Source organism: Melozone crissalis, unplaced genomic scaffold (assembly GCF_028551555.1).
Source record: "Melozone crissalis strain CALT ecotype California unplaced genomic scaffold, PUWL_Pcris_2 ptg000054l_1, whole genome shotgun sequence".
Classification (NCBI taxonomy): Eukaryota; Metazoa; Chordata; class Aves; order Passeriformes; family Passerellidae; genus Melozone; species Melozone crissalis.
In genome coordinates this window covers 751143-764312 of record NW_026535832.1, presented here as the reverse complement: position 1 = coordinate 764312, position 13170 = coordinate 751143, and the positions used below count along the sequence as shown (strand labels likewise).

Below are 13170 nucleotides of genomic sequence, written 5' to 3'. Positions count from 1 at the left end.
TGCATCTCATTTGCATTTTTGAAAATTTGAATTAGGCTCCAGGATCTGGAGCAGCATTCCCAACGTCTGGAAAATGAGATCCAAATATTCCGAGGAGCCAGGAAAGGAAGGGATGGAAAAATCCGATTAAATCCTTGAAATCCCATTAATTTCTTTTTGATAAAAATGTGGAATTGTTGGAAATTACTGGAAAAAGAATTCCAGTGGATATCTGGGATTTTAGCAGGAATTTTGGGAAAATCCAGGTTTTTCCAGCTCTGTAATCCCAGATTTTGGGTGGAAATGGAAGGATTTGAAGGGAAAATCCTGGAGCTGGGAATGACAGAGCTTCCTAGGGTTTGGGAAGGGACAAAATTGGGTGGAAAAATTCCAAAAAATTCAGGATTTGGCTCTGGGAATTCCAGGAATTCCAAGCCCTGGAGGTGTCCAGGGAGGGAATCCTGGGATTTGGGAGCTGCAGGACACAGAAAATCCCGGGATGAGGAGGAAGAGGTGGGAACTGGGCAAAAAATGCCAGAAAAATGGTGGAGTTTGGGAATTCCAGGTGGGAAGGCACCAGGAAGAGGCAGGAGGGGAATTTTCTGGGAATTTTCCAGAAGATTTCCTGAATGGGATCAAGGGAAGGGGGAGGCAGAGCTCCAGGAATTCCAGGCAAAGCTGGGAATGAGCTGGAGGAGAGGGGGAAGGGGGACCCCAAATCCCTCCGGCGATCCCAAACCCGCCCAGCTCCGGCCAATCCCAACCCTTCCCCCAGAATTTCCCACCCGTTTTTCCCGGGATAAATCCCCACTCCCCAGGCTCCCATCGCCCTTTCCCAGGGGGAAGAAATTCGGGAATTCCAGCAGGAAGTGCCAACTCTTTAATGGAACAACATTCCCGAGCCTCGGGAACCCCGGGATCCGCCCTCCTCTCCTGGAACCCCCGGAATTCCTCCCAGAGATTCCTCAAATCCGGCTCCTCCCGGAGTTCTCCAGCTGGAAATCCCAAACCAAACCAAAATCCCGGGAATTCCGCTTGTCCTTCCCCTCCCCCCACCCCCCCAACACTGCATTCCAGGAATTCCAAAGTCGCTTCCATAAAAAAACCAACCAACCAAATCAAAACAAAACAAAACAAAAAAATTGGGGAAAACGGAGGCAGAGCCAAAGTTCTGGATTGAACTCCAGTCCCAAATTCCGGGAATTCCGACCGGAGCTGTGTCCTGCTCCTCCCGAGCTTCTGGAGGAGTTTTGGCCCTTCCCAGCCCGGAATTCCAAGGGTGGATCCGGGATTTTCCGGGACAAGGGGCGGCAGGAACCCTCCCAGAGTCAGAGCTGGGAACTGATCCTGGAAATCTCCTGGAAAAATCCTGTGGGGTTCCCAGCAAGGGGAGGGAGGGAGAAAGGCCCCGAATTCCGGGATTCCTGCGGGAATCAGCTCCTCACGGAAAAGCAGCTGGGATTTTGGGATCATCCAGTCCTTTCCCGAAGTTCTCCTGGATCCTGAGCCTCGGGATGGTCCCGGAAAGGCGGCTGGGAATTGTCTCAATCCCAAGGATTTGGGCAGCATGGGATGGGCTCTGCATTCCCGGAATTCCAGCCTGGATTCTTCCATCCTGGATTCCTGAATTCCATCCTGGATTCTTCCAGCCCAGATCCTGAATTCCACCTTGGATTCCTGAATTCCAGCCCAGATCCCAAATTACATCCTGGATTCCCGGATTTCCCGCCTGGATTCTGGAATTCCAGCCTGGATTCCCAGAATTCCAGCCTGGATTCTTCCAACCCAGATCGCAAATTCCAGCCCAGATCCTAGATTCCATCCTGGATTCCTGGAATTCCAGCCAGGATTCTCCCAGATGTGGGGCTGCTCCCAGTCCTGGGAATTCCGAGTGATCCCTCGGACAGGATCCAGTAATTCCCGGGAGAAAATTGGGATTTAAGGATCGACGCTCCCGGCTTTTCCAGAATGTGGGGAAAAAAATTCTGTGGATCCAGCCCCAAAAAAATCCCGGGGTTCCAAATACCCAGGGATCGGCTCCAGCCATGATCGGAGCCTGGGAAGGGGCTGGGAATTTTCTGGAAAAATGGGAAAGGCCTCACAGTTGTGGTTGGGTTGGGAATATCCAAAGGATTCCTGGGAATTTCTCCAGGGGGACGTGAAGGGAAAAAAAATCCTGGAATTTTACAGGGAGGGGATGTGAGGAATCCTGGGAAAAGGGGACTTTTGGGAAGGGAGGAGATCCCAGAAAAAGTGGGGTTTTGGGAATGAGGAATTCTGGGGTGTCACAGGGAGTAGATCCCAAGAATCCCAAAAGAAGTGGAATTTTGGGGGGAAAAAAAAAGGGGGGGAGTTGTCCTGGAATTTCACAAGGAGCAGATCTGAGGAATCCCAGGAAAAAAGGGAATTTTGGGAAGGGAATAAATCCCAGGAAAAGGGGATTTTTGGAAATGAGCTCACCTGGGAGATCTCAGGAGCAAATCCCAGGAATCTCAGGAAAAGGGGGAATTTTGGGGAATTAGGAATTCTGGGATACCCCAGAAAAACCAGGAATTTTGGGAATTAGGGCCCCTAAGGACGAACAATTCTCCCTCTCCATAAAAACCCCATAAATACAAACCAAAAACCAGGCACGAGGCAAATCCCAAATAAATAGGGCGGATCCTGGGAATTCCCAGCGGGTCAGGGGAGGGGTGCGGGAGGCAGAAGCAGCTGGAGGGGCCGTGGGAACTCCCAGCTCCGGGGTGCTCTAAGTGTCCTCGGTCATGTCCTGGCTGCCGGTCCGGGCGATTTTGCGCGGCGGGGCCGAGTTCTCGCCCTCGAGCTCGCCCTGCTCTTGCTCGCGCTTCTTGGCCGCATTCTGCAACAGCGCCGCACGTCAGCGGCAACGCCGGGGGGACCGGGGGATTCCAGGGGGGTTCTGGGGAATTTCAGGGGTTCCAGGGGGATTCCAGAGGATTTTAGGGGTTTTCAGGGAATTTTAGGGGGTTCCAGGGAATTCCAAGGCCAATTCCCAGGGAATTCCAGGGCAGACTCCCAGCATGGGGATCCCCAGTGTTCCCACATGCTGGGATTCCCAAATCCCCATATTCCCAAATCCCAACATTCCCACTCCCGAGTATTCCCATTCTCAACATTCCCACATCTCAACCATTTCCAATCCCAAATTCCCAAACCCAACCACTCCCAAATTCCCAACCACAACCTCCCTCAATCCCAATTTCCCCTCATTTCCAGGGCCAGAACCACCCCAGGATTTCCTGCCTGGAATTCCCACATTCACCATTCATACAGGAATGACTCCTGGAATGAATCCATCCCAAATTCCCAGAAAAACTGGGAAATTTGGATCCCAAATGTCACCTTTTTGTCCCACTGCTGGTGGAGGTAGCGCAGGAGGATGTTTGTCTTCTCTGTCACGATAACTGCGAATAATTCCAAGGAAAAACAGAGAAAAAAATGTCAGGTTTTAGGAGGATTTCAATGCGTAAGGAGGGAGGAAAAATTGGGAATTGTTGGAGGGGAAAAATGGGAATAAATAAAGAGGAAAATAGGAGTAATTACAGGGGGAATTGGGAATTAAAAGGGGGAATATTGTGAATAAATAAAGGGAAAACTGGGAATTAAAAGGGGGAAAATGGGAATAAAAAGGGGTATACTGGGAATTAAAAGAGGGAATATTGGGAATTAAGAGGGGGAAGCTGGGAATAAAGAGAGGGAATATTGGGAATTAAGAGAGGGAATATTGGGAATAAAGAGGGGGAGCTGGGACTGTGGGATGTCCCTGGTGGAGCCGATAAAAATCGGGATTTTCCCAGCAGGACTCACTCTGTTCCGAGGGGAATTCTCTGGTGGGCAAATACACCGAGGGCCGGCGGTTCTGGAACGGGAACGAGAGAGAGACTCAGGGACGGGATGGGAATGGGGGATTTGGGAATTCCGGGATTGGGGAACGCTGGGATGGGGAATTCTAGGATTTGGGAATTCAAGGATGGGAAATACCAGGACTGGGGAACTCTGGGATAGGGGAATTCTGGGATTGGAGAACTCTGGGATATGAGAATGCCGGGATTAAGGAATTCCAGGATCTGGGAAGACTGGGCTGGGGAATTCCAGGATTTGGGAATTGCGTGACTGGGGAATTCCGGGATTGGGGAACTGCAGGATTAGGGAATTCCAGGATTAAGGAATGGGGCCCCGGAGCACTCACGGAAGCCTTGCAGACAGAATCCGCATGGAACCTGCTGAAGTTGCTCTTGTTGTACACCGGGAGCCCCTTCAGGAAATCTGCCTGGGGAGCCACAATTCCCAAAAATCCCTCAGGGAACGGGCAAGGACAGCCCAGGGAACCCCAGGGATTGGTGTCTGTCTAACCGACCCCAAACTCCAGGGCCTGAGGGGAAATTCCCGGGATTTAGGCAGCTCCAAACTTTCCTTCCCCAGATAAAATTCCCAGGGTGATCCCAAGGCTGTGACGCCTAAGCCCTCCCATAAACAAATGGTTCAACCCAACTTTAGGGCGATCCCTAAACCCCCCGATAAAACAAATGGTTCTGCCCAACTTTAAGTTACCCCTCACCCAAAAGAAATGGTTCGGCCCTCCCTGAGGGTGCCCCCACCCATATTGGGGTGCTCCAACCTCACTCCCAGCCCAAACCCCACCCTAGGACTCCCCAAATCCCCCAAACCCCGCCCTGGGGTTCCCCTCACTCCAAACCCCGCCCTGGGGCTCCCCAAAGCCCCCAAACCCCGCCCTGGCTCTCCCCTCACCCCCAAATCCCCCGCACCCTGCCCGAGGCTCCCCTCAACGCCACCCCTGAGGGCGGGAACCCCTCACACCCCCTCAGCCCCGCCACCTCCGCCCAGGCCGCGGCGGGCGCGGGCCCTACAGGCCGGAAGCGGCGGCGGCGCCGCCGCTGCGCTACCGGGAAGGCCGCGGGCGATGCGGCGGGGCCCGGAAGCCGCGGCCGGGCCACCGAGGTCGGCGCGGGGCCGCCATTGCGGCGGGGGGCTCACGTACCATCTTCGCCGCCACCAGCCGGGAGGAGCCGCCCCGGCCCGCCCACTGTCATGGCCGCCCGCCTCGCGCGCGCCGATTGGCCCGCGCCCCGGAACACTGCGTTTCTATTGGGCGCCGCGCCTGTCAATCATCGACGGGAGGGTTGAGTTAAGGCAGGAAGTGCCCGCCCGGAAAGGCGGGGCGGGTACAGTGCGGGAGGACCCGGATGGAGCGTGGCGCGGGGCGTGCTGGGAGCTGTAGTTTGAGCGGCGTGTCCGCTCTTCAATTAAGGGGCGGCTCATTAAGTGCCGGCTCATTAGCGACGCTGGAAAAAGAGGAGAATTCCTTCCCTATATCCCATCCCAGAGGTGATGCTGGAATCAGGAGCCCAGAGGATGGGGCAGAGGCGCTGCTAAGTTAAGAAAACCTGAATTCCACCCCTAATTCCGCACCCCCAACTTTCCCAAATATCTGCCCTGGTACGCGCCAGATTCCCCCTCCTCGTTAAATTCCCCACCCTAATTAACGCAGGAGACACGCTGGGATTTCAGCACATTCCGCATTCCCACGTTTATAAACAAACAAAATTTAAAAAACTTGGAATAAACACACGCAAAACGTGAGAATAATTTAACAACCGAAGGAACAGCCGCGCCCCAAACCCCTCAGAGGCACGGTGTGACAGGGCCAGCAGGGCTGGGCACCTCCTCTAGGGCCCGGCGGGGTCATCCCGAATTCCTGGAGAAGAATTCCCGGAGAATTCCGGGGTTCCCTCAGTGGCTCAGGGATTTCCTGCCCTTCAGCATCCGCCGCAGGATCACGGCGACCCCGCCGGGAGTGCTGATCCGTTTGATCCAGCCGTGAGTCTTCTTCCGCTTCCAGTTGTTGGGCTGGTACTCGTTCCCCCGGGATTTTCCACGGATTTGTCGGAAATTCCATGCTGGGGCCGGGACGCGGCACAGAACGGCGGCGTTGGAAGTCCCGGGAAGAGGCTCCGGAGCGTTTGGGAGCAGCGGGAAAGGAAAACCTCGCAGCAGGGAAAAGCTTGGTGGAAATTAAAGCAGAAAAAGGAGTGAGGAGAAGGAAATAAAGGATAAATTTAGAATTTTAAAGTTGAGATTTCCCCGCCCAGTACCTGCGGCCCCCGGCCCGCGCCCACACCAGACCCAGCGCCGCCATTTTGCTCCGCCCGCCAATAACGCCGCTTCTCATTGGCTCCGTCCTTCCAGCCAATCACAGCCGGCGCTGCGCCGCAAGGCCTGATGGTGGTTGTAGTCGTCTTGGGGGAGGTCATGAGGAGTTACCATGGCAACGGCGCCACTGCGGCCTTGTCGCCTCGGGGGCTGTCGGTTGTCCCCCAGGATGTCGCGATAGGGCCACGAAGCCACTCCCAGTGCCTGGAAGGGCTCCATGAGAGCTGGAGAGGGATCTGGGACAAGGGATGGAGGGACAGGAGCCAGGGAGTGGATTTGGGATGGGAAAAGGGAGATTTGGGGCGGGGGGGAGGATTTTGGGAAGGAATTCCCAGAGCAGCTGAGCTGCTCCAGCCCTGGAATGTCCAAGGAAAGGTGGAACCAGCCTGGGATGGTCCAAGATGGGACTGGGTGGGATTTCAGGTCCTTCCAAGCCAGATAATTTCAGGATTTTCCTTTTTGTGATCAATCCCAGCCCAAGAGCAGAAGCAGCTCCAGGATTTTTCCCTCCTGGTTTTTGTGGCCCAGCAGGAATGAGGGGATGTGGCTCAACCCTCCCCAAGCCCAAAATCTGGGAAAATAAACCCAAAACTCAGCCTTGGTTTGGTGTTTAGCCTCCTGGGGGTGGCACTGCCACACCCCTGGCATTGCCACACCTGCGACACCTTGGTGGCACTGATGGGTTTGGGACACTGCCATATTCATGGCACTACCACACATGTGACACGTTGGTGGCGCTGCCATGTTTGTGGCACTGCCGGCCTCATGGCACTGCCCATGGCACTGCCACACTCGCCCCCTTTGCCATCCCAAAAAGCACCACAGTGTCAGCACCCCATCCCAAATGCCACCTCTGTCCCTGTCCCCTCCTGTCCCTGTGCCCATCCCCGTCCCTGTCCCTGTCACCATCCCTGTCCATCAGCCGCAGTCCCTGTCGCTGTCCCCATCCCAGTCGCTGTTCCCATCCCTGTCCCCATCCCTGTCGCTGTCCCCATCCCTGTCGCCTCTGTCGCTGTCCATCAGCCGCGGTCCCGCCCCTCCGGAGCTCTTCGGGCTTTGCCTTTTCCATGGCGACCGCTCCAAGGACGAGCCCGGAGCGCCCCCGGAGCGGGCACGGGCGGCACTCGGGGCCGTTTGGGCAATTTGGGGCATTTTGGGGAATTTTCGGGGGGGGCTGAAGGAATTCGCTCCCTCCCGCCCCCCCAAAAACGCCGGGGGAAAAAAAATCGGGATTTTCACCGCCCTGCTCCGCCTCCCCACCGGGAATTCTGCGGAATTCCAGGATTTGCACGGGGAACTCGGCGCAATTCCAAGATTTGCACCGGGAATTTTGCCGAATTCCAGGATTTGCAGCGGGAATCCTGCGCAATTCCAGGATTTGCAGCGGGAATCCTGCGCAATCCCAGGATTTTTCCCTCCTCCCGCATCCCCGGAGCCCCTGGGCCATCGATGAGGTGAGCGGCGCTTTTTTCCCCCCGCTGGGCTGCGGGAATGTCCTGGCGCCCGAGGTGCTGCTGGGGAGGGGGGGGGATGACCCAAAAATGCGGGAATTTTTCCCGTCGGGAAAACCAAAATCTGGGATGCGAGGGGGGTTGGGATGTTGTGGGGCAGAGAGGAGCCGGGAAAAACCCGGATTTGTGCAGGTGCGCCAGGGAGCGGGGGAAGGAGGAAATTATCCTGGAAAACCAACTCGGGGAAAAGCTTCCTTCATTCCTTCCCTCCTTCCTTCATTCCTTCCGTTCTTCCTTCATTCCTTCATTCCTTCATTCCTTCCTTCCTTCATTCCTTCATTCCTTCTTTCCTCCCCTCGTGATGCAACGGCGGGGATGGATTGCTGGGGGGGAGGGGGGTCTGATCCCGCTGGAATTTCGGCCGGAATTTTGGGAAAACCTGCCCGAGGTGGAGGGAGAGGCTGGGCTGGTTCCAGTGCTGGTTCCAGCGCCTGATCCCAAATCCTGATTCCAGACTCTGATCCCAAGCCCTGACCCCAAATCCTGGTCCCAAAGGCTCCTGATTCCAAATCCTGATTCCAAATCCTGGTTCCTAATCCTGCTCCCGAGTCCCCCGTGCCATTCCTGTGTCCCCTGTGCCAGCCCCGGTGCCAGGATCCCAAGGCCAGATCCCCAGGCAGGATCCCAGCAGCACAATCCCAGTGGCACGATCCCTTTGGCAGGATCCCAAGGATGGATTTCTCTTGCTCCAGGATCCCTCTGCCAGATCCTGCCATTCCCACCTCATTTCCATTCCCACTCTTACATAAGAGGCATTGAATCCCCCAAATCCTGAATTCCTGAAATCCCAAATTCCCAGATTCTCAATTTCTCAAAATCCTGGATTCCCAAAATCCTGAATTCCTAGATTCCTGAATTCCCCGATTCCAGGATTCCCAAATTTCCAGATCCCCAGATTCCCATATTGCCATATTCCTAGATTCCTGATTTCCCAGATTCCAAATTTCCCAGATTCCCATATCCCCGGATTCCCAGATTCCCACATTTCTGATTTCCCAGATTCCCAGATTCCTGAATTCCCACATTTCTGATTTCCCAGATTCCCAGATTCCTGGATTCCCAGATTCCCACATTTCTGATTTCCCAGATTCCCAGATTCCTGAACTCCCACATTTCTGATTTCCCAGATTCCCAGATTCCCAGATTTCTGATTTCCCAGATTCCCGGATTCCCACATTTCTGATTTCCCAGATTCCCGGGATCCCTCGGGCAGCCGGAGCGGGGCTGGGAAGGAGCCGGGTCGGGATAATCCCCCCCACCATCCCGTTTCCATGGCAACGGGCGCCATTCCCGCCTTCCCGCATCCCTCGGGATCCTGTTCCAGCCTTTCCCCCCTGGATGCTCCGGGCACCGAGCGCGGGGGAAGTGGGAGACGGGGATCCGGGAATCTGGGATCAGGGATCCTGGGATCTGCAGATCTGGGATATGGGGATCCAGGAATTTGGGAATCTGGGAATCGGGGAATCCGGGAATCTGGAATCCGGAGATTCAGGAATCCGGGAATCTAGGGAACTGGGATCCCGCAGGAATGGGAACTGGGATCCTGCTGGAATGGGGTCTGAGATCATTCAGGAGTGGGAACTGGGATCCCTATCCCACTAGAATGGGATCAGGATCCTGCAGGAATGGGAACTGGGATCCCACTGGAACAGGATCTTGATCCTGCAAGAATGGGAACTGGGATCCTGCAGGAATGAGGTCTGGGATCCCGATCCCACAGGAATGGGAATTGGGATTCTGATCCCACAGGAATGGGAACTGGGATTGTGCAGGAATGGGATCAGGATCCCACAGCAGTGGGATCTGGGATCAGGACCCTGCAGGATCAGTGTTGTATCCCACTTTCTCCTCCCGCTGCCATCAATAATTCACCGTGTTCGTTTTCCCTCCGCCATAATTAACCCATTCCCAACCTCTGTGCCCCCATTCCCACCAGCTTTTCCCTGAATATTCCCAAAATCCCAAGATTTCAACTCCAGCAGCGAGCTTTGGGAACAGCCTGGATAATCCCACACCCCACATTCCTTAGTTTATTTTGTGGACAGATTTTAATTAAATTTTAATTCCCACCTCGGATGCTGCTTCCGACCACAGCCGTGTTTATATTTAATGGGATAAATATTTCAATTTTATGGGATAAATATTTATCTTTGTGGGATAAATAATGAATTCCCAGGGCTGGAACTTCCCTGTGCTCCACATTTATTGGGAAAAGGGAATTTTCTCTTCCAAACAGGCTTTTTTTCCCCCAGGTTTTTTCTTTCAGCCAGAATAAATCCCTTTTCCAAGGGCTTGATGGAAACTTCAGGGCTTGGGGACAGGGATGTGACCCAGAAAAAAGCAGGATGGGGAATCGTCCATGTTTCCATGTTTTTCCCTGGTTTTCCACATTTTTCTGTGCTTTCCCGTGGTCTTCTTGTTTTCCCATGTTTTCCCATGTTTTTCCACATTTCCCCAGGCATCACCATGCTGACCAACTTCACCAACGGTTTCCTCTGCTGAAATTAGGACTGAATCCCATTTTTCCCCATTTTTCCCCCATTTCCCCACAATTTTCCCATTTTCCCAGGCATCACCATGCTGACCAGCATCACTGACAGCTTCCTCTGCTGGAATTAGGACTGAATCCCATTTTTCCCCATTTTCCCCCAATTTCCCCCATTTTCCCAGGCATCACCATGCTGACCAGCATCACCGACGGCTTCCTCTGCTGCCTGCTGGGCAAGACCCCCAACGCCGTGGGGCCCCTGGACAGCGTTGAGTCCAGCGATGGCTTCACCTTCCTGGAGGTGAAGCCCGGCCGGATCCTGCGCATCCACCACAGCGCTCCCGAGCGCCCGGGACCCCCGGAATTCCCGGGCTCGTCCCCCGAGCGCGGCGCCGTGCGCTGCCAGCGCCGCATCACGCTCTACCGCAACGGGCAGCTGCTGATCGAGAACCTGGGCGAGGCCTCGCGCCCCGAGAGCGCCTGCAGCCCGCGGCGGTGCCCGCCGTGCCCGGCGCCCGAGGCCAACGGCGAGCCGGGAGCACCGGAGCTCGCCGGGGCCGCCGCCAAGCGCCGCAAGCGCAAGCCCAAGAGGGTGGTGACGGTGGACTGCAAGAAGCGCATCACCAGCTGCAAGGGCACGCACGGGGACGTGGTGCTGTTCTTCATCCACGGCGTCGGGGGCTCCTTGGACATCTGGAAGGAGCAGCTGGAGTTCTTCTCCAAGCTGGGCTACGAGGTGGTGGCGCCGGACCTGGCGGGGCATGGCTGCAGCTCGGCGCCGCCCGTGGCCGCCGCCTACACCTTCTACGCGCTGGCCGAGGACATGAGGGCCGTGTTCAAGCGCTACGCCAAGAAAAGGAACATCCTCATCGGGCACTCCTACGGGTAAGGGGCTGGGATCATCCTGGAAAATGGGAATGGTCACAAACCCCATGTTTTAGGGGTTTGGGGTTCCCATTCTGGGTGATTTGTCCCATGTTTATCCCATTTTGGAGCTCCAGAATCCTTGGGTTCTGTTCAAGTGTTTCCCAAGAAAAGGAACATCCTCATCGGGCGCTCCTACGGGTAAGGGGCTGGGATCATCCTGGAAAATGGGAATGGACACAAACCCCATGTTTTAGGAGTTTGGGGTTCCCATTCTTTTTATCCCATTTTTATCCCATTTTTATCCCCTTTCTCCCCTGATTCAGAGCTCCTGAGTGCCCTTGGGGCAGGCACCATCTCGGTGTCCAGCTAATCCCGAGAGGGAAGTGCAAGGGCAGGGGCTATAATTAGGATAAACCAGGATTAGGGCTCCTGATTAGGTGCAGACTAACGAAGGAGACGGAGCCCTGCCACGCTGGCACCCTGTCCCAATGTCCCCTCAGGGTGGCCTTCTGCACGTTCCTGGCGCACGAGTACCCCGAGCTGGTGCACAAAGCGATCACAATCAATATAATCAATATAATTAGTATAATTAATAATTAAAATAGGGAAAGCCAACACTCTGTGGTTATTTTTAACCCTTTCAGGGTGTCCTTCTGCACGTTCCTGGCTCACGAGTACCCCGAGCTGGTGCACAAGGTGATCATGATCAACGGGGGCGGCCCCACGGCGCTGGAGCCCAGCCTGTGCTCCATCTTCAACCTGCCCCCGTGTGTGCTGCACTGCCTGTCCCCCTGCCTGGCCTGGAGCTTCCTCAAGTGAGTCACCACTGCCACCCACAGGGTCCTGTGCCACCCACAGGGGGTCCTGTGCCACCCACGGGTCAGCCTGGCACTGCCACTGCCGAGGGAGGGGACACAGTGTGGCTTTTGGGGGTCTGGGGCTTCCTGTGCCGCTCAGGGGGCATCCTGGCACTGCCAATCTGAGAGAGGGGACAGGAGGTGGATTCTGGGGGGGCTGGAATCTCCTGTCACCTCTCAGGGGCTCATGCCAGCAGTGCCACTCTGAGGGAGGGGAGAGAGTGGCTTTTGGGGAGCTGGAGGACTGGGGCTCACCCTGGCACTGCTGAATTTCGGGCTGAGCCCCCTCCCCCCGTGCCAGGGCCGGCTTTGCCCGCCAAGGTGCCAAGGAGAAGCAGCTGCTGAAGGAGGGCAACGCCTTCAACGTCTCGTCCTTCGTGCTGAGGGCCACCATGAGCGGGCAGTACTGGCCCGAGGGCGACGAGCTGTACCATGCCGAGCTGGCCGTGCCCGTGCTGCTGGTGCACGGCATGCACGACAAGTTCGTGCCCATCGAGGAGGACCAGAGGATGGCAGAGGTACAAGGTGGCACCTCTGAGATGGGTTTGGGGACTCTACTCCCCCAAAATGGGTGGGGGGGGTGGTGCTGTGGAGCCTTGGGGAGGGAGGGGGAAATCCTCTTGTGACCTGAGGGACATGGTCAGGGTGGGACAGGGATGGGCAGGGTCAGCTTGGCATGGGCAGGGACATGGGTGGGACATGGGCAGGGACACTTTGTCATGGGTGGGGACACCTCCCACCGCCCCAAGGTGCTCCAAGCCCTGCCAGGGGCACTCTCTGGGAGGGGACAGAGTGGCTTTGGAGGGCTGGGGCAGGGCTGGGGCTCTTCCTGGCCCTGCCACTTGCCAGGGAGGGGACAGAGTGGCTTTTGGGGGCTCGTGCCACCTCGGCAGGGGTCTCACCGTGCCGCTGGCCACCCGCAGATCCTGCTGATCGCCTTCCTGAAGGTGATCGACGAGGGCAGCCACATGGTGATGCTGGAGTGCCCCGACACGGTGAACACGCTGCTGCACGAGTTCGTCCTCTGGGAGCCCGACACGCCCGCGGCCCGCGGCGACGGCGACACCAAATGAGGGCCAGCGACACGCGGGGACAGTGGGCTGGGAGCGCGGAGCGGGCTCGGCCCAGCCGCCAGCCCGGGTTGTGCCCGGGGCCGAGCGAGGAGGAGCCCCGGGCTGCGATGGCAGCGCCGGGAGAGGAGCGCGGCGAGTGCCCAGGGCCGGGGACAGCGGGGACACGGCACAGCCTGTCCCCAGCCCCGACAGGACAGCGGGGA

The 13170-nt window shown here is 56.4% G+C and overlaps 4 protein-coding genes across 4 annotated transcripts in view; 1 reads left to right on the top strand and 3 right to left on the bottom strand.

The window, feature by feature from the left end:
• GATAD2A (GATA zinc finger domain containing 2A) overlaps nt 1-13170 on the bottom strand; it is an 85352-nt gene that overhangs the window by 26124 nt on the left and 46058 nt on the right. The gene's annotated exons all lie outside the window — the stretch shown is intronic.
• Nucleotides 1187-5054, bottom strand: DDA1 (DET1 and DDB1 associated 1). The gene is made up of 5 exons (XM_054286664.1): nt 5000-5054; nt 4190-4270; nt 3808-3859; nt 3343-3404; nt 1187-2839 (listed from the first exon to the last, which is right to left on the bottom strand). The coding sequence occupies exons 1-5, from the start codon at nt 5000-5002 to the stop codon at nt 2729-2731; spliced, it is 309 nt and encodes a 102-aa protein (XP_054142639.1). The 5' UTR covers nt 5003-5054; the 3' UTR covers nt 1187-2728.
• MRPL34 (mitochondrial ribosomal protein L34) lies at nt 5582-6190 on the bottom strand. The gene is made up of 2 exons (XM_054286663.1): nt 6114-6190; nt 5582-6022 (listed from the first exon to the last, which is right to left on the bottom strand). The coding sequence occupies exons 1-2, from the start codon at nt 6188-6190 to the stop codon at nt 5752-5754; spliced, it is 348 nt and encodes a 115-aa protein (XP_054142638.1). The 3' UTR covers nt 5582-5751.
• ABHD8 (abhydrolase domain containing 8) lies at nt 7396-12992 on the top strand. The gene is made up of 5 exons (XM_054286659.1): nt 7396-7625; nt 10353-11055; nt 11682-11852; nt 12196-12412; nt 12818-12992. Exons 2-5 carry the CDS (start codon nt 10361-10363, stop codon nt 12965-12967), a joined length of 1233 nt encoding a protein of 410 aa, XP_054142634.1. The 5' UTR covers nt 7396-7625; nt 10353-10360; the 3' UTR covers nt 12968-12992.

Excerpts from the sequence above, each read along its gene's own strand:
- DDA1 (XM_054286664.1), bottom strand. Across the intron at positions 3,405-3,807 it reads AGAATTCCCCTCGGAACAGA|TTATCGTGACAGAGAAGACA; the intron begins GTGAGTCCTGCT and ends AATTATTCGCAG. Across the intron at positions 2,840-3,342 it reads ACCAGCAGTGGGACAAAAAG|AATGCGGCCAAGAAGCGCGA; the intron begins GTGACATTTGGG and ends GCGCTGTTGCAG.
- MRPL34 (XM_054286663.1), bottom strand. The coding sequence starts at position 6,190 with ATGAGAAGCGGCGTTATTGGCGGGCGGAGCAAAATGGCGGCGCTGGGT. Across the intron at positions 6,023-6,113 it reads GCGCGGGCCGGGGGCCGCAG|CTTTTCCCTGCTGCGAGGTT; the intron begins GTACTGGGCGGG and ends ATTTCCACCAAG.
- ABHD8 (XM_054286659.1), top strand. The coding sequence starts at position 10,361 with ATGCTGACCAGCATCACCGACGGCTTCCTCTGCTGCCTGCTGGGCAAG. Across the intron at positions 11,853-12,195 it reads CTGGCCTGGAGCTTCCTCAA|GGCCGGCTTTGCCCGCCAAG; the intron begins GTGAGTCACCAC and ends CCCCCGTGCCAG. Across the intron at positions 12,413-12,817 it reads AGGACCAGAGGATGGCAGAG|ATCCTGCTGATCGCCTTCCT; the intron begins GTACAAGGTGGC and ends GGCCACCCGCAG.